Genomic DNA, 19,272 nt, shown 5'->3' with positions numbered 1-19,272 from the left:
TCGCCGCTAATCTGTTACCTTTTTGTTTCAGGATAAAGTGTTGGAACATGACATTCCAGTATTTGCTTAGAAGCTCAGGAATTGCTACCTAAGCAGGAATTTTGCGCTTTGGGAGATTCCATTCGTGTCTGCTCTTCATCTTCTGGTTTAACTTGATCTCAATGGGAATTCAGCCAGACTAAAGTGAGTTATTTCTCTTGTCTTCTAGAAAAATATCCCCCTCCACCCAAAATGAATTTTGAATAATTTATCAATGTGCATTATTCCCTTTTCAAAACATGTAAATCCATCACATGAAATATTCCAATTTTTCATGTGTTTTTCTATTTATTTCTTTCTCACCAAGTGGAATATTGATCATAAGTAACTCCAGGAGCTAGGGTAGGCCGCTTCAGCCTATCTGCCATTCTGTAAGATATGGCTGATCTGCCCCAGATCTCAACTCCTTTTTTGTGCTAGTTCATCATTGCCCTAGACTCTACAATATTTCAATAGTCTATCTACCACCTCTTTAAATACTTTCAGTGATCTAGCATCCACAACTCTCTGCAGTAGAGAGTTCCAGACATTCACTACCGTCTGAGAGAAAAAATTCCTTGGTATCTCAGTTTTAAGTGAATATCCCTTTGTTATGTACCTATGTCAGTTGGTGCAAAATTCCCTCAGTAGTTGAAGTATCTTCTCAATATCTACCCTGTCAAGCCCCCTCAGAATCTTATATGTTTCTTGAGTGCAGCTGCTACTTAATACATGACTGATTCACACTCTGCTGCAGCCCCATTATAGTAACTTATTTTTTTATGGCATATGTGAGGTCATGACCTTCAAAACAAAAAGAAACACAAATCATGTATATCAATCAAAATTCAGAAATTTAATTAAAAGAAAAGTTTAAATTATTCAGTCATTTCGGACACAGTCATTTATTTTTATTTTTAATTTTTAGACCATAATAATGCTGTACATTTCTTCTTGATTTGTCTCCTTTACTGAGGGTTTTAGGTTGCTTCAATCTGCTGGCCATGGTTTCCTTTCTTTCCAAAGCAGAGGCTTCAAATTTTTGACGTCTCATGTTAATTCTGCTCAAGTTACTGGGGTGGGCCAAACTTTCACACCCAAATTGGATATGCAGAGTTGGGAAAATTTCCAACCTTAGCACCAATCCTTCATCACAGAGTGACCAATCAAAGCAATTAATCCCAAACCTGAAAGGGACAGAATCTGTGAAGAGCTGCCTCGGTTACAATGTTCCACCTCTGTCTATATACAATGGAAATGCATTTGCCATGATCTTATTTGTCTATGGAAGGTGCATTTCGCATGTTGGCTGTTTTGAGAAGAAATTTTGAAAAAAGCTTTTATTGTTAATTTGTGCTTCTTGTCTCATGCCTATTTAAATACTGTGCTGAAAATGTGTTGCTGGAAAAGCGCAGCAGGTCAGGCAGCATCCAGGGAACAGGAGAATCAACGTTTCGGGCATAAGGGCTTATGCCCGAAACGTCGATTCTCCTGTTCCCTGGATGCTGCCTGACCTGCTGCGCTTTTCCAGCAACACATTTTCAGCTCTGATCTCCAGCATCTGCAGACCTCACTTTCTCCTATTTAAATACTGTGGTGACTAGTAAGTTAATATTTTTCTTTTGTGTTTTAGTTTTAAGATAAATTGAGGCTTGATAATTGAGGATAATTGACAAATTCTTCTCATTCTGCTTCTACATGGCTGCACTACCTAGTAAATAAGTTAGTTATAATGAAAAAGTAGCCTCTGAAAATCAAAAGGTAGCCCTTGAGAAAATCTTAAGAAAACTCTTGAAATAATTATTTTGATGGAAGGCCAGATTCAAAAAAGTGGAGCTGATCACGTAATATGAACAACCAAGTGATGTGCAATTGTCAGTCAAAGCTATGGTTATAAAGTGTAGCATATTGAAACTAATGTTTTCAATGGTCTTCATAAATATGGCATAGAGTACAAAAGCAAAGAATTTTCTTGTTGAGCTAATATAAAACAATTTGACCCCGCAATGACTGTGATTTCCAGTTCTGGACACCAGAATGATATGAAAGCTTTGAACAGACTTTACAAGAAATTTACTAGAACGGTTCCTGGGATAAGGAATTGCAAAGAGACTGGCTAAGATTAAACCCAAGAAACCTGAGAGGATTTGATGAAAATATATAAAATCATAAAGCGTTGATAGAATAATAGAAGCTGTTTCAAGTAGCTGGAGAATTGATAAGCAGATGGCTCAGATTTAATTTCATAAGTTGATTGGCAAAACAACTGGAGACAGCACATGGAAAATGTTTAGAAAAAGTGGTTAGAATTTGGAATGCACAACCTACGTGATATTGTATTCGATACAGATTCACATTCATAGTCAAAAGAAAATTGAAAATATATTTGGAGAAAAAATATAGGTAAATAATAGATTGGAAGAAGGAGGATTGATTAGATTTTTCTTAAAAGGAACTGGTGCAGACTCAGTGAGCTAAATGACATCTTTCTACGCAGATCTACTCTTCTTTAGGATCTAAAGCACATTACAAAAGTGCAAGACAAAGCTGGTGAAGGTTAAAAGGAGTGTCATTTTATGGGTCCTGGGAACAGGAGAAGCCTTGGCCCATCCATTGTAACTCATTCCACCTCATATCTCCTACCCAACACCCATAGCCTCTCAAATCCTTCTTGCCAAACTGACAGAATCACAGAAATGTTATACCACAGAAGGAAGCCATTTGACCCAAAATGTCTACATTGGCTCTCTGAGTGAGCCTGTGCCTCTTTATCCACAGCCATGGTTCTTCACTGTCCATGCAAACCTACCTTCCAGGATATCTCACGCCTCTGTAATCAACACCATAGTCCTTTATAACCTCTATGTCAACTTTCCAACTTTATTTCTTCCATGCCAACACATTTTGAATCCATCGTGAGGGGTTCAGAAAAGATGTACAAGGATGTTGCCAGGGTTGGAGGATTTAAGCTATAGGGAGAGGCTGAACAGGCTGGGGCTGTTTTCCCTGGAGCATCAGAGGCTGAGGGGTGACCTTATAGAGGTTTACAAAATTATGAGGGGCATGGATAGGGTAAATAGGCAAAGTCTTTTCCCTGGGGTCAGGGAGTCCAGAACTGGAGGGCCTAGATTTAGGGTGAGAGGGAAAGATATAAAAGAGACCTAAGGGGCAACTTTTTCACACAAAGGGTGGTACAGATATGGAATGAGCTGCCAGAGGAAGTGGTGGAGGCTGGTACAATTGCAACATTTTAGAGGCATTTGGATGGGTATATAAATAGGAAGGGTTTAGAGAGATATGGGCCGGGTGCTGGCAGATGGGGACTAGATTGGGTTGGGATAGCTGGTCAGCATAGAGGATTTGGACCGAAGAGTCTGTTTCCATGCTGTACATCTCTATGACTCTATGAGCAGACCTCAGCAGCCATGTTGAAATATAATAAAATAAAGTTCTATGTATGTATTGCAAGCTTCACTATATTTAAAAAACACAGTCATCGATTAGAACCATTCAATAGATTTGAATTCATTCATGTTCTTAATTCCTTATAACGAAGATTTTTTATCATAGCCCCACATCAAAATCAACTAATTCCTTTATAATCACTTAGAACAACCAAACAAACTGTAAATTTATGACCGCATCCCCCTCCCCTCACTGCGGTAATGATAATGTTTCTTGACTCCTTCCACAACTAATTGCATAACAATTACCCTCAGGCTGATGTCAACAACATTTAATTTTAAAATTTTAAAATTTAATGAGCGGGGATAAATACATCACATCTGGGCAGTTCTATAGATCTAATCCATTTTTTATGCAGACTCAGAGCTACTGTTCACAATATCAAAGGGTCAAATTCTCAAAATTGTAAATCCCAAAAGTTATGTTTCAGAAACTTTAATGATGAAAAATTGCTCTTAACTGAAATGGCTTCACTTTGAAATGTGCCAGAACCTCCATGGATATGTGAAATACATCCTGCCCTTGTCTCCGCTGTACCCCTTCAAAGAAACTGGTGAGTGCTGAGTTCAGGAGCTAGATATTAAGAATCGAACATACATACTGACATGTAAATTAGGAACAACAGTAGGCTATTTAGCCCCTAGAGCCTGCTCCGCCATTCACAAAGATCCTAATTGATCTGACTGCTGCACATTCTCACCTTCTCCCAATGACCTTTCATTTTCTTGCTCATTGGAAAACTAGTCTTCAAAATATGCAAAGATTCTACTTTCACCATCTTTTGAGGAAGAATGTTCCAAAGACTCAACTCTCTGTGGAAAAAGAATCTCCTCATCTGTGCCTCAACTAGGTGATTCCCTTATTTTTAAACAGTGACTCCTAGTTCGAGATTCTTTCACAAGAGGAAACATCCTCTTCACATCCACCTTGTCAAGACCCCTCAGGATCTCAGAATCAGGACTCTAGGACCATTTTGGAATGATGTCCTTCCATCTTTTCAAGGATTTTGGCCAGGAACTTATCTAGATGAAAGTCGCAATGGGAGTGATACCATCAAATGTACCACCTCAAAGGACCAACACAGTAGATGCATGGAAACCACCTGTAAATTACTTTCCTCATTTGGAAATATGTCATCATTCCTTCATAGTCATTGCGTCAAAATCCTGCAACTGCCTTTCAAGTTGTGCTGTTGTGGTGCTTACACTGAAAGGACTACAGCTATTCAAAAGAATGCTCACAATACCTTCTCCAAGGCAGTTAAGGATGAACACTAAACAATGGCCCAGCTCAATATTCCCACATCCCATAAGTAAATGGAAAAAAAGGTCTTGTGATCATGATCTATCTTGTAACTGAGATTTTCCACTCTTTGAGTTCCAGAACTTGAGCTTAGCATTGTGGAACAATGTCAACTAGATTCTCAACCTTTCTTACACGGTTAGAGGAAATGTCATTAGGATAGTTGCTTTGATTCTCAGATGCAAATTTATCAATGGTTTCATTCTGAGCAGCGCTGGTGAATGTCTGGAATTAGTCTGCTCCTAATAATGAGACTTGTCACTGTCATTGATAGATGGAGAGAGCAGAGGGAGGACACAATAATCTCTTTATGATTTTGAAGCAGTGTCAGTTTTTCTGTAAAAATCATGGCACAATAAATCAAGAAATGTCTTTCTTCCTAGGTGTACACAGAGCAAAATGACACAGCCAATCAGGGAGCCTCTCCAGAGAAGGAAGTCACTTGGGCCAATGTCTCCAAATGCTGCCAAGAGACTATATCGCAACCTGTCCTTCAGACTAAAGGGTGGTTCCAGCTCTGAAGAAGCCTGTCTCATTAAAAAAATAGAGAAAGAAAGAAGCAAGAAAACTTCATCCCTGGTATGGATTCACAGTTTAACTCTGATTATCAACAGTTTATTAAGCTAGCTTTTGGAGAAGTTGGTGGACTGGCCCTAATACCCCTACAGCAGCAATCTAAAAGCCCAGGCTAATGTCATGGGGACATGGGTTCAAATCCCACAACAAAGCTTGTTCAATTTAAATTCAATTAATAACTCTGGAATATAAAGCCAGTCTTAGTGATGGTGACCATGACAAGTACCACTGACTGTTATAAAAATCCATCTGGTTCACAAATCCCTTGAGTAAAGAAAATTTTCCATCCTTACCTGTCTGGTCCACCTATAACTCCAGACCCACGGCAATGTGATTGACTGTTAACTATCCTCTGAAATGGTCTAGCAAGCCACTGAGTTTAACGACAGTTCTAGATGGGCAATAAATTCTGGCCTTGCTGGCAATGTCTGTATTCCAAAAAAGAATAACAAAAAAGGAAGGTACTCTGAGGATAAATCCAGGGCTCTCCTAATTAACATCCTTGTCACCACCATTATTGTCAGCATTTGTGTACTGTGAATGAGGAAAGAACCAGTTGGATTTGTAATACTGCAATAGATTGTTCTGCTTAGCAAGTTTATTCAGTATTGATGTTCCATACCAGTATGTACATTCATATTTTTCTAATCAAGGATGTGAGGTACATAACACTGAAAATGGTGCAGATGTCTCTACCACTGTCAGATCTGACAGAATCTCAATGACCACAGTAACAAACTCAAGAACTACCCACAAACCAGGGCATTTTGTTCTACATTCTAACTTGCACCGCCTTCAGGAGCAGTGAACATTTAAATGCCTAAGATGTAAAATCTCAATGTTCAATGTCAAATACTGAGATGGTTGAGTCTCTGGATTATAATAAACTCATAGTATGTAATTACACTAGGGTTCAATGTAACACCACTCTATTAAACCAAAGTATGACTTGAAGAGCACACTGACATCTCAAAAGTATTGTGGTAAAATGCCACAGTGCAAATGAGTCACACTGGAAAAATATACCCGCATTGTGACTCATTTGGTAAGTTGAAAAGAAATGTGCATCATTGCCTCTCAGACTCCCTAATTCTACAGAAGGAGTCTCTCATTGCTGTTGCCATAGAAACTAGTCACAGCCAGGTTTTCCAACAATCGTTCCATTTTTCAGTTCCAGATAAACTGAATGCTGACAGTCACAAAAACAATTCTGAAAATAAAAGTGATTCATAAAACAAAAATATCAAAGGGAGGAAAATAACTCTGTGGCTAACCAGGTATGGGTCAGTGTCCTGGGGGGGGGTTACCAGAAACTGAACTGCATCAACCACATAGACAGTGGTTATAGGAGCAGATCAGGGGCCAGGAATCCTTTCAAAGTAATTTACCTTACATCTGTCCTACACCTACCCATCATCTACAACACACAAATAGGGAGTGTGATGGAATATTCTCCACTTCCCTGGATGAGTGCAGCTCCGTCAACACTCATAAAGCTAGGCGCCATCCATGACAAAGTAGCCTTCTTGACTAGCACTCACTCGCTACTTTCATTGTACACTCCTTTCACCACTCACACAGTGGCAGCAGAGTGTACCATCTACAACCAACTCACCCAAACTCTTTCCACAGCATCTTCCAAACTCTCAACCTCCACCACCTAGAGGGACAAAGGCATATGATACATGTGAACACCTCCATTAGCGAATTTCCCTCTGGAAACACATCATCCTGACTTAAATCTATACTACTGTTACTTGTTGCTGGATCAAAATCTTAGAACTCCTTTCCTAATAGCAGTGTGAATGTTCCTATATACCAAGGATTGCAGCAGTTCAAGAATGTTGTTCATCACTGCCTATCAAGGGTAATTAAGAATGTGCAATAAACGCTCACCCAGCCAACAACACTGACATCCCATGAAGTATCTATGGTGAAGTCTATGGATCAGTATCTAATCAGGGATAGTACAAGTAGTATTCATATGCATGGAGCGGGATCACAAATGTTTGATTTCTTCTGTCTGATTTGTTTGTAATTTGTCTGTCAACTATTGGAAATGCTGAATATGGGAGTGTGTTGGGGAGGGTGGAATTGGAGCTGGGAAAACACAGCTAGGACTTCATGCGTTCATTTAAAGCATTGAAAAGCTATTTGTGATACACACATTTCTTTTTAATTGTGATAATTTGAGCTGTGGCAAAAAGCCTGCACTCTTTATAGTAGTGCACAAGTTCAAGTCGATCATATGGAACCATCAAGCAGTAAATCAGATCAATGTTAACTGGGTGACATTAAATATTTTATTAGACAATTTTCTTATAAGAAGGAAACAGAGGGAAAGTAGTGAGTGAGAAAGTCTGTGTGCTTTTTCAGCATCACACTTTTTGACTGTGAATCACTAGATGACTGGGATGCAGAGAGGTGCCAATCTTAATCAATAAGTGATATGCAGGTAGTCTGAAAGAGATTCTAAGCAAGTGTGGTTTGGTATCTGTTTCCAGTGGATGCTTTGTGAGGGGTCAAAGCAGTTCCATAGTCTCAATAGTTGGAAATAATAAATTTGCTCAGTTGGCCTCTCTATAAGCTCCAAAATCAAGATACAGTATGATATCTTTCAAAATTGCATGAGGGTGTTTTACCTTTTAAATTCTAGAATATTCAGTACGATTCAATCTTTGATGCTGTGGAACATGAAGATCTTGATGCAGTTCAACGGATACTTAATCAACCAGGCACACAGGATGACCTGAATGAGGTTACCAGCAATGGACTTGTACCACTGGATATTGCAGTGCTGACTAACAACATCTCAATGGCGAGCCTCTTAATGAATGCTGGAGCCAGGGATAACCATCAGTGTGAGTAGAGAATGCTGAAGGCTTCACTTTGATTCTCTTCTTCTTGTTTCCTTGTGTCTGAGGTGGAACTAACTGATAATCTGGATTAACACCACTATGAGATTCAACACTACACTTACTGTGATAAGCCTAAGTGGTCAAATTATGCTTTTCCTTTTAAATATCAAATATTCTGTAAGTTCCCCCTATTGAGTGGCCTGGTTAAGAATTGGCAACCTCTCATTCCCTCAACCAGTGTACAAACTATTGAGTAAATGAAACTGTTTCCTGAAGCTTTCATTGCTGCATCAATCAATTCAGTTGTGACAAGAGGACATTGGAAAAAGTTGGAAAAGATTAATCCCATTTATTTCATTTATATTAAATGGAAGTTCCCCAAGAACCCGGAGAATCCACTTTGATACTCTAGCCTGTGGGGAGTTAAATGAACACCTGCAGGGTAGAGTCGCTCTTCAATCAGCCAGATTATGCAAGGAAGAATTTATTCAGGATTCCCGCTTCTGATTTCAATCCAAGGATCCTGTGTTGACAGGTTTGAGCACAATCATAAAAGCCACCATGAGTTAAATAGTCATGCCTAAGCTGACCCACATAGAATAATGGGAGTGCAGTGCTGGAAATGCACAGCAGGTCGGGCAGCATCCGAGTAGCAGAAGAATTGACATTTCGGGCAAAAGCCCTTCATCAGGAATGAGGCTTGTGAGCCAAGGGGATGAAGAGATAAATGTGAGCGGCTGGAGCTGGGGAAAAGGTAGCTGAGAGTGCGATAGGTAGATGAAGGTGGGGGTAATGGTAATAGGTCGGAGAGGAGGGTGGTGTGAATAGGTGGGAAGGCAGATGGACAGATCATAAGGGGAGTGCTGAGTTGGAAGGTTGGATCTGGGATAAGGTGGGGGGAGGAGAAATGAGGAAACTGGTGGAAACCACGTTGATCCCATGTGGTTGGAGGGTCCCAAGCAGTTGGAGGGTCCCAGGGCAGAAGATGGGGTTTTCTTCCTCCAGGCATCAGATGGTTAGGGTTTGGCGATGGAGGAGGCCCAGGACTTGCAAGTCCTTGAGTGGAAGGGGGAGTTGAAGTGTTCAGCCACGGGGTGATGGAGGAAGAACGCCTCATCTTCTGCCTTGGGTCCCTCCAACCAAATGGGATCAATGTGGATTTCACCAGTTTCCTCATTTCCCCTCCCCTCACCTCATCCCAGATCCAACCTAGCAATGCCCTCATGTCCTGTCCTATCTGTCCATCTTCCTTCCCACCTATCCGCTCCAACCTCCTTTCCGATCTATCACCATTACCTCCACCTTCATCTACCTATCACAATCTCAGCTATGTTCCCCCCCAGCCCCACCCTCCTCCCATTTATCTCTCCAGCCCGTTGGCTCATAAACCTCATTCCTGATGAAGGGCTTTTGCCCGAAATGTCGATTCTCCTGCCCCTCGGATGCTCCTGGACCTGCTGTGCTTTTCCAGCACCACACTCTTGACTCTGATCTCCAGTATCTGCAGTCCTCACTTTCTCCACATAGAGTGACGCCTTAATTGAAATAGCTGGGAGGCTGCTAACATATAATATTGCACATCCAGGAGATTAGAAAATGTATAATAAAGTTAAAGGAAAAGAACCATTTCCATTTTTATGAAGTTTATAGTCTGTGAAATAATATAAAATGTAGTCACTGGGAATGCAATAAACAGAGCAGACAATTTGTCCATAGCAAAGAGGTTCATACAGCAATAATTACCAGATTATTTGCTTCATGATGTTAGTTGTAGGATATATAATGACCAGGTACCAGACAATGCTCTTTGGCTCTTCCTTGTAAACATGAAATCCTTTACTCACCTGGGAAGATTGGCAGTTCTGTTTAACATCTTGTCTGAAAGACAACAACTCTGCAAGTGCAGCACTACCTGTACATTACAGTGGAAGTAGTGAGTCGAAAAGTGTGGTGCGAGAAAAGCACAGGCTGTCAGGCAGCATCTGAGGAGCAGGAGAATCAATGTTTCGAGAATCAGCCCTCCTGATGAAACATAGATTCTCATGCTGCTCGGATGCTGCCTAACTGGCTGTGCTTTTCCAGCGCCACATTCTTCGAGTCCGATCTCCAACATCTGCAGTACTCACTTTCTCCTAATGGGAGTAGTGAGCCTAGATTTTATGTTCTTCTCTACAATAAGGTTTGTGTACAAAGCTATGTGATTTTTTAGTCATGTAAGCCCTGATAGATGTTGTCCTGGGTTATGTAATGCCCATTATTCTGGAGTTAGTCTGCCATTCTGATGAAGTTTGACCCCAGGCAATCTTCCATGCTCTGGTCGTTTTAATGTTAACCATGATCCTTCCCCCTTGGGCTTTAGAGTAGCTTTTGCTGCAAGAATCTTTATAGATGTTAATGATATCCAGTTCCAATCAGCACCAATTCATTCCATCAACCTGAGAGCAATTGCACAGTCCCTATCAGTCTGTGTCCCTCATCCAACTTTGAGATATTGAAATAAAAACAGAAATTGCTGGAGAAACTCTACAGGTCTGGCAGCATCAGTGGAGAGAGAGCCACAGAATTAACTTCAGTATGTCTGTTCTGAGTTCTGAAGAAGAGTTAACTCTGATTTTCTTTGTCCACAGATGCTGCCACAGCTGCTGAATATCTCCACCTCTTACTGTTTTATTTCTGATCTTCAGTATCTGCACTGTTTTTACTTTTATCGTGGGTATTGGGCACCTTTCAAACTGCATTCAGTCACAAATTGAAGAATGTATGTCAAGAGGACGTGTTTCCTTCATTTGTACTGTGGATAATGTAACAGTACAGTGACATCTCTAAGTAATATTGTACCTACGTCCCAAAATTAATTTGAAGCTGCTGTGAAAACAATGACGGTTTATCAACTTTCTCAGTCTTGTACTATTTTTTCCCTCATTCTCTTTTTCTCTTTTCTCTACAGTCAATGAAGGCAACTGGGACATGCACCTGACCGCTTTAGTGAGCAAAGCAACACAGAAAATTACAGAACTATTAGAACTCAGGACTGAATCTTCAGAGGCTGATTTCTACAGTAAGACCAGGGAACTCCGGACTTGGAGGTTCAGACAAAAGCTGTATAAGCAAATGAAAACTGCTTTTGAGAATGCACGTAAGTACATATAGTTAGTGAAACTACTTTAGAGGCTGAGGAATCGCTATTTTATAGAGTCTATATGTCTCTCAGCAAAGTTCATTCTTCAAAGAGAATGATATGGTCATCAAAGTTATCAAGTGTTGCTTGTTAACCTTTTATTGAATCCCACTACCCTATACAGGATTTTACTGAAAGGTCATACACTGGATGTTCCTATGGGGAGTGATGTGTCATGGATCTACTTCTGTAGCTACCTATGTGGTGTGCTCCAGATTCTAACCCTGTATGAGCTAGATATTTTCTTTGTTTCTTTCACTGTATAGCAAGAAAATTAAAAGAAACCAAGTTAAATTCAGTTCTGGTATATTTCATGGTACAGTTGCCAGCTCTACATGGATGCATTCCAAATGGTTTCATCACATGTTTCTCATTTCCAAGCGCCACACTCCTGTGGGACATTGCTGCCCACTAACAGGTACTCTTTTCTTTAATTCTTCTGGTTCATCCCAACTTGCTGTTGAGAAAATAGTAGTGAACTGCCTTTTTTAACCACTGCAATCCATGTGGAGAAAGTCCATGTGATCTTTAGACTATCAAGGTGAGAGTTCCAGGTTTCTGACCTAGTGACAGAGAGGAAACAGTGATGCAGTCCAATTGGGGTGGCATGTGGCTTGAAGGGAACTTACAGGAGGTGGCGCTCCTATGAATCTGCTGGCCTTCCAAATCTAGATGGAAGAGGTCATGGGTTTGAAAATGCTTTCACCAACCATTGCTGTCTCCTTCCTCCATTCTGATCCGATTTACCTCCTTCGCCTGAATTCCACTCACTGCAATGTTTGGTTCAGTATCACTGCCCACAAACTAATTAAGAACAATGAACTGTGGAATAAAGGGTTAACTATACCTTTACTGTAATGATAACTACTTATACTATGTAAAGGTGACATCAGAGGACATGGAACAGGGACCTGAGTTGATAGAAGGTTATAATCCAACATGTTTATTTGGAAGCACTAGCTTTCAGAGTACTGCTCCTTCATCAGGTAGCAAGTGCTTTGAAATAAACCTATTGGACTATAACCTGGTGTTGTGTGATTTTTGACTTTGTCCACCCCAGTCCAACACCAGCTCCTCCACATTGTAATAAAAGTCATTGATCATAAATTATAGAAACAGGATTAGGCCATTCAGCTTATCAAGTCTGCATTGCTATTCGATCATGACTGATGTATTTCTCAATCCCATTCTCCTGCCCTCTCCTCATAACCTTTGATCCCCTTAATTATTCAGAACCTATCTATCTCTGTCTTAAATACACTCAATGACTTGGAATCTATGGTTTTCTGTGACAATGAGTTCCAGATTGAGGCTGAAGAAATTTCTCCCCATTTCAGTTCTAAAGGGTTGCCCCTTCACCCTGAGGATGTGCCTGTAGGTCCTAGACTATTGAAAACATTTTCTCCACATCCTGTCTATCTGGGTCCTCTTAGTATCCTGGAAGATTCAATCAGATTCCTCCATCATTCTTCAAACTCCATCGATTAAAACCCAGAGTTCTCAACCGCTCCTCATAATACAGGCCCTTCATTCCTGGGATCTTTCTTGCAAATCTCCTCTGGACCCACTCCAATGCCAGTTCATCTTTGCTTAGATACAGCACCCAAAACTGCTCACAATATTCCAAATGATGTTCACTGCCATGGCTGTATCATCTTCTATCAACAACCCAGGGCTGATCTTATTACATAGTGGCAACTGGTGACAACAACTAGAAAACCAACAAGTGACAAGAATGTGCTTGAAGAGAAGCCGAGTGGAGGACTTTAAAGTTAATCTGGTGATGACATTACAGGGAAGAAAAAGCCACACAGCACCCAGCCATTGGCACAGGCAAGACATCAGCAGGCCCAAACCTTAGATACCCTCCAACCTACCCATCCTGGAGCTTTCTGGAATGTAGAATGCGCACACAGGTCATGCAGAGATAGAATGGGAGTAAGCTGTTTTGTAAAGTTCAGAACTGTAAGAGTGTCACAGCAGCGAGAGATGTGCACCAGTTGTAACTTTGCCACATGGAGTGGTGGGGAGATATCCTCACTGGAGCCAAATCTGCTCTATTATCAATGGGGGATTTAAGAATAATTTGCCCAAACAGTAGTAGAGGATTTCCATCTGAAGGGCAGAAGTTTGGACACAGACAATTCAAGTCTACAATTGTCAAGGAAATAGCAAATGCAGAAGAACAAGTATCCTCCTTCTTGGAGGAAGTTGTCGCCCCACATGATGATTTCTGGTATACAGGTATCATGGTTAAAGGCAGGAAACCTCAATTTGCGTTAGATATGAGGGTATGTGTCTCCATTCAATGGGATTCCATACCATGATTGTAACCTAGATGTCTCCAATGTCTTTAATTCAACTTCAAGGTGCAAATGAGGTATTCAAATGAGAGTGAGAGGGCAGATACAGTCTGAGCTTCATCATAATGGGAAAGAGATCACCAACGTTTGTACGTCATTTCTAATCACCATTCCTATTTATCACTTGTAGATGCTTTTGAGGTTTTGAGCCAACTTTGTTTAGAATCAGTGTCCATGACAGAAACTCCATCCACAACACCGCAGGGAAACAATGTAGATCTTTCATTTCTCTTTGAGGCAAAGCTAGAAGAAATGGGGGGAGGGATGAAGGTGGCCAGCCGGGAGAGGGCATCTTCAGGAAAGAGTGCAGAGAATGGAGCTGCCACTCGTGTTGTTGATTTAGTGGAAGTAGTATCATGAATCTTCCTGTACTTTTTGACTTCACTACCAACAATCATGACATTTCTGTATCTCTTGGAAAGAGAATCAACTCTTTGTGGAACAAAGCATCAAAGAGCTGCATTTATCTGTCTATTCCAATGAGCTCACCGATAAAAAAAAACAGCAGCAGCAAATGCAATTAGGTGTGGAAATTTCTACTTGTAATGAATGTCAGAAGCCGTGCAGGGATGGAAGAAGAGACTGACATCCTGAAGTCTCCATTTCTGTCAGTATATTCAACATTCATTAAAGATGGTGAGTATCTTAATAAAATTGCAGGAAACTCAATAAAACGAGAGGACTTGCCAGTGTTTCAGGCTAAGTGCTGTGAACAAACACTAATTTAGACACTCAAGCAGTGAGAGGGAAAGCAGATGAAGACAATTTTAAAGTGTTTCAAACACTAGTGAAGTTTCAGAACTTACTCCCAACATTTAGAATTAAAAACAGATCTTCAAACATACATGAAGGAGATTTCAGAACTTTGACACAGATCCATGAGCATTGAAGATTCAAAGAGGCTGGATTGTACCTTGCGTCTACAGATTTGGATCATCATAGAATCCCTACAGTGTGAAAGTAGACCATTTAGCCCATCAAGTCCACATCAACTGTCCAAAGAGCATCCCACCCAGACCCAACCCCCTATTCTATTCCTGTAACCCTGCATTTCCCCTGGCTAATCCACCTAACCTAACATCCCTGGACATTATGGGCAATTTAATATGGCCAATCCCCTAGCCTGCACATCTTTGAATGGTGAGAGGAACCAGAGTGCCTGGAGGAAACCCACATTCCAATAGCAGAAATCAACTGCGTATGGCATACATTTACATGCCAGACGTTCTGAAGAGTGATCCATGAACTATGAATTTGTATAGCATGTTTTGTCCTCTTTCATTTTCAAATGTTCCACATCAAAAATAACCACTAACAAAAGATAAAGATCAGTTTATAACACAGTGGCTGAAAGTTACTGAGTAAAAAGGTGATGCAGATATACACTACATTATAGATACAAAGATTAAAAATAGGTACAGATGAAAGCTATTTATAAAGATGAAAGTAATCTTTACTCAGAGAGTAGTAAGGATATGGAATGCTTTGCCTGCAATGGTAGTAGATTCGCCAAGTTTAAGTGCATTTAAGTCGTCATTGGACAGGCATATGGACATACATGGAATAGTGTAGGTGGGATGGGCTTCAGATTAGTATGACAGGGCGGCGCAACATCGAGGGCCAAAGGGCCTGTACTGCGCTGTAATGTTCTATGTTCAAGTCCCACCTATGTTCAAGGTGGGACTTGAACCCTGTCCAGGGGTAAGGAACTACCGTGTACTACAAGAGGTCCTCTCAGAATTCTTCTTGGAGTTCTGTCAAAAATGGTGGTTCATTGCCTGTCTTAACTTAAAAGAGTTACAGCGTTAATTTTGAGGAATTATTTTTATAGAAACAAAGTTAGTTATGTTAGGCTGTGATGTCCTTCTAGACACTTGTTCTTTCAGAAGATTTGAATTCTCACAGCTTTAGAAAGATCTTGTTCAAGGTTTTGTCTTGTCCAAGGTTTAATCAAATTCTGAGCGTCTTTCTTTATGATTTGATACTGAGGTAATACACAAGTCTGTCTGCTTTTTTGGACTGTATTGAATGAACATAAACAAGTAATTTGACTGCTAAGGTCCATCTTGCAAGATTCAGTGTCTATTTTTAAAAAAGACCAATTGGCTTTCTTTGCAAATTATGTAATATTATAAATGCACTGTCATAACAAGACAATAAGCAAACAACATTCAGGTGAACTTTACAGATTCAAACCTCTGAAACAGATCACCAAGAGGTGGTTCAGCAGCTGTGGGCAGCTATTGGAAAACTATAAAGGCAGAAGGAGATGTTTAAGTCCAAATTCAGTCAACCAATATTGAATATTTCGAGATTATAACTCGGCAGAAATGTCAACTAAAGTCTGCAATTGAGTCTCATCAGCAAGCCATATAAGTATTCAAGTTTTCTATCAGTAAAAGCAGCAGAGCATTTCTAGAGCTCAGGAATACTTTAGAAATGTTTAAAGCCAAGCATCAGTTAGAGCAGTTAAAAGCCTAGCTCTATTAGCAATCACACAGAGCTATATAGCCACAGACCTGGATTCACAAATTACAAAGGTCCCAGTACAGTACATATTATAGCACAGGAATGCACAAATGCTGTACCACATCCAAAAAGAATTACAGTACTATCAGATAGAAGTGTTTGCTGTTTGCACACTTGCCTTCATTGCTCAGACCATTGTGTTAAGGAGTTGGGACATCATGTTTGTAGTTGTACTTTTGGAGGACTGTGTACAGTTCTGGTCACCCTGCTATAGGAAGTATGTTATTAAATTGGAGAAGGTACAGACAAGATTTACAAGGATGTGACTGGGTCTGGAGGATTTGTGTCATAAGGAGACTTTTCTCACTGGAACGTGGGAGGTTGAGGGATGACCTTATAGAGGTTTGCAAATTCATGAGTTGCACGAGGGACTTGAAAACTAGAGGGCATATTTTTAAAGTGATCTTAAAAAGGGCCTGAGGGGCAACTTTATCACACACAGAATGGTTTATATGTGGAATGAACTGTCAGAAGAAGTTCATAGATTCATACAGCACAGAAAAGGCTCTTTGGCCCACCAAGTTAGCACCAACGTAACTCCCACTAAAAGTGCATTAATTCCAATTTCCTGTACCTTTCCTATATACTTGAATGTTATATTTTTTAAAGATTGAAAGATTTCTGGCCTCCACTACCTTCCCAGGCAGTGCACTCCAGATTCCCACCACCCTCTGGGTGAAAAGATTTTTCCCAAATCCCCTCTAAATTTCCTGCCCTTTGTCCTAAAGCTATGTCCCCTCATGATTGATCCCTCTACAAAGAGGAACAGCTGCTCCCTACCGACCCTGTCCATACCCCTCATAATCTTTTACATCTCAATCATGTCCCTTCTCAGTATTTTCTGCTCTAAAGAAAACAATCCAAGCCTATCTAGTCTTTTCTTAAAACTCAATCCGAGGCATCCTAGTGAACCTCCTCTGTACCCTTCCAGTTCTATCACATCCTTCATGTGTCCCCACCTCCTGGCTACTGTTGCAGTGTTTCATGACTGCTGCTGGAAGCCAAATGCCCTGTAGAGTCTGGGTCTGAATTCACACTGCATTAAATTGATAGGATTACCAGTTATTGTGTCCCTGCCTCCTGGCTGCTGCTGTGAGGTTTCCTGACTCCTGCTCCAAGCTAAGTGCTCTGTAGAGACTAGGCCCGAATCCACACTGCACTAGATTCCTTGGCTTACTGGTTACTGTGTGCCCACTTACCAGCTACTGCGGGATTTCCCAACGGCAGCTGCAAGTTAAGTGCCCTGTAAAGACTCAAAACGAATCCTTACAGGGCAGAAAGAGGCCATTCAGCCCAGCAAGTATTGTTACGACATGGGGTAACCCCTCGCCCCGGCTATTTTAAACCAACAACACAGAAAAGATTTATCCCATGCGGTAATGTGTGAAAATTCGAGAGGCCAGGAACTAGTAAAAGTAAAAGTAACAACTATTTCTTAACATATAAGAGAGAATAATTAACTAACAACTATTTACTACTCCTTCCTCTAACCTATCTTTTACTTCCCCTTCTGTAATACTAGTCCGATAAATCTTAAGCAGGAATTTTAACAAATTTCAAAAGCAGCCAACTGTCAAATCTTCTCTGTATATCTTCCTCTGTTGTCTTTTCTTCTTCTTAGGGATTTCTATTTCACAGGTCACTGATCGATAAAGGTACCTTTAAGAGAGTTATTCTGTAGTCTACGTGTGTTGATGGCTTGGCAGTTCTCCTTCAACTGTTCAAGTTTTCCCAGTCTTATACCCAAAAGCATCAGATTGTGTCATTGGCTTTTAATATTGTTAATATACTAAATTCAAACTTAATTGGAGTTTGATTTTTTTTAGGGTGTAATTTAAACTGATTGGCACAATTCAAATTTGTTTTTGTCTCTAGGCAACCAGCTACACTAGCTGCTGGACCAAGAGGTTACATTGTATCTTGTTCAGAACACTTGGTGTTGTCAGATAGTTCTGCTAGCTTTTAACTTTCCTAAAGGTACAGTACACCCACATCTTCATAACAATATGCAGCAACCTTCTGAAGAGCATCCCTTCCAAACCTAGCCCTCTACCATATCCCCATATATACCATTATGGACCAGGCCAGTCACCACCACCACCAAATCCCCCCCCAACCCCCAATTATTTTAAAAAGGTAGCCTAGACCCTAACGTTTTTCTTATTTTAAAGGCAGATGTGAGGTGGATATTCTAGGTGTAATGCAGCTGGTCAACCCACTTGGCTTTAAGTAAAACAAAATTTATTTAAACACTACAGTTGAACAAAAGGAAGCAGAATTTAGAATAACTTAACTGTTGGAAAATTTAACCAACCCGTACGGTAACTATTACTAATTGACTCTTCCAATACAGTAGCATTCCTTAAACATATGGTGGCTCAGTGGTTAGCACTGCTGCCTCACACACCAGTGACCCGGGTTCGATTCCTGCCTCGGGTGATTGTCTGTGTGGAGTTTGCACATTCTCCCCGTGTCTGTGTGGGTTTCCTCCGGGTATTCCGGTTTCCTCCCACAATCCAAAGATGTGCAGGTCAGGTGAATTGGCCTTGCTAAATTGCCCATAGTATTAGGTGCATTCGTCAGGGGTAAATATAGGATAAGGAAATGGGTCTGGGTGGGTTATTCTTCAGAGGGTTGGTGTGGACTTGTTGGGCCGAAGGGCCTGTTTCCATTCTGTAAGGAATCTAACCAAATCTTGTGGTGTAAAATCATGAATATGTGATAAAATCATACTCTTTAGCCAAAAAGTAAATTCAAACGTAGATTTTTACAGGCAGGAGGGAACAACATCCAAAGAGATTTTAGAAGAAAGTTAGAGGAGTTCTTTACTGAAGCCTGCAACTCCCCTGGATTCACACACTTTGTGACTGCTACAGCTAAAACAAACTAGAAAAAAACCTGAACTGGGCAAACTGGCCACTCTTGTTCTATTGTTAAACCAGACACTTCGCCATCTCTGACTTTACAACGTCTTTGCAAAGAA

The 19,272-nt window shown here is 40.6% G+C and overlaps 1 protein-coding gene across 1 annotated transcript in view; it reads left to right on the top strand.

The window, feature by feature from the left end:
• LOC122542304 (ankyrin repeat and fibronectin type-III domain-containing protein 1-like) overlaps positions 1-19,272 on the top strand; it is a 135,837-nt gene that overhangs the window by 60,474 nt on the left and 56,091 nt on the right. Inside the window, exons 2-5 of the mRNA XM_043679914.2 lie at positions 32-183; positions 5,169-5,364; positions 8,018-8,222; positions 11,167-11,355. Coding sequence (XP_043535849.2) covers positions 5,185-5,364; positions 8,018-8,222; positions 11,167-11,355 — 574 coding nt within the window. The 5' untranslated portion in view covers positions 32-183; positions 5,169-5,184. The remainder of the gene's footprint in view (positions 1-31; positions 184-5,168; positions 5,365-8,017; positions 8,223-11,166; positions 11,356-19,272) is intronic.

The sequence above is a fragment of the Chiloscyllium plagiosum genome, unplaced genomic scaffold (genome assembly GCF_037043375.1).
Source record: "Chiloscyllium plagiosum isolate Xiang-an unplaced genomic scaffold, Cpla_swu_hap1 HiC_scaffold_33, whole genome shotgun sequence".
NCBI classification, from domain to species: domain Eukaryota; kingdom Metazoa; phylum Chordata; class Chondrichthyes; order Orectolobiformes; family Hemiscylliidae; genus Chiloscyllium; species Chiloscyllium plagiosum.
The sequence above is the reverse complement of the archived record's forward strand: the minus strand, read 5'-3'. Positions and strand labels throughout refer to the sequence as shown.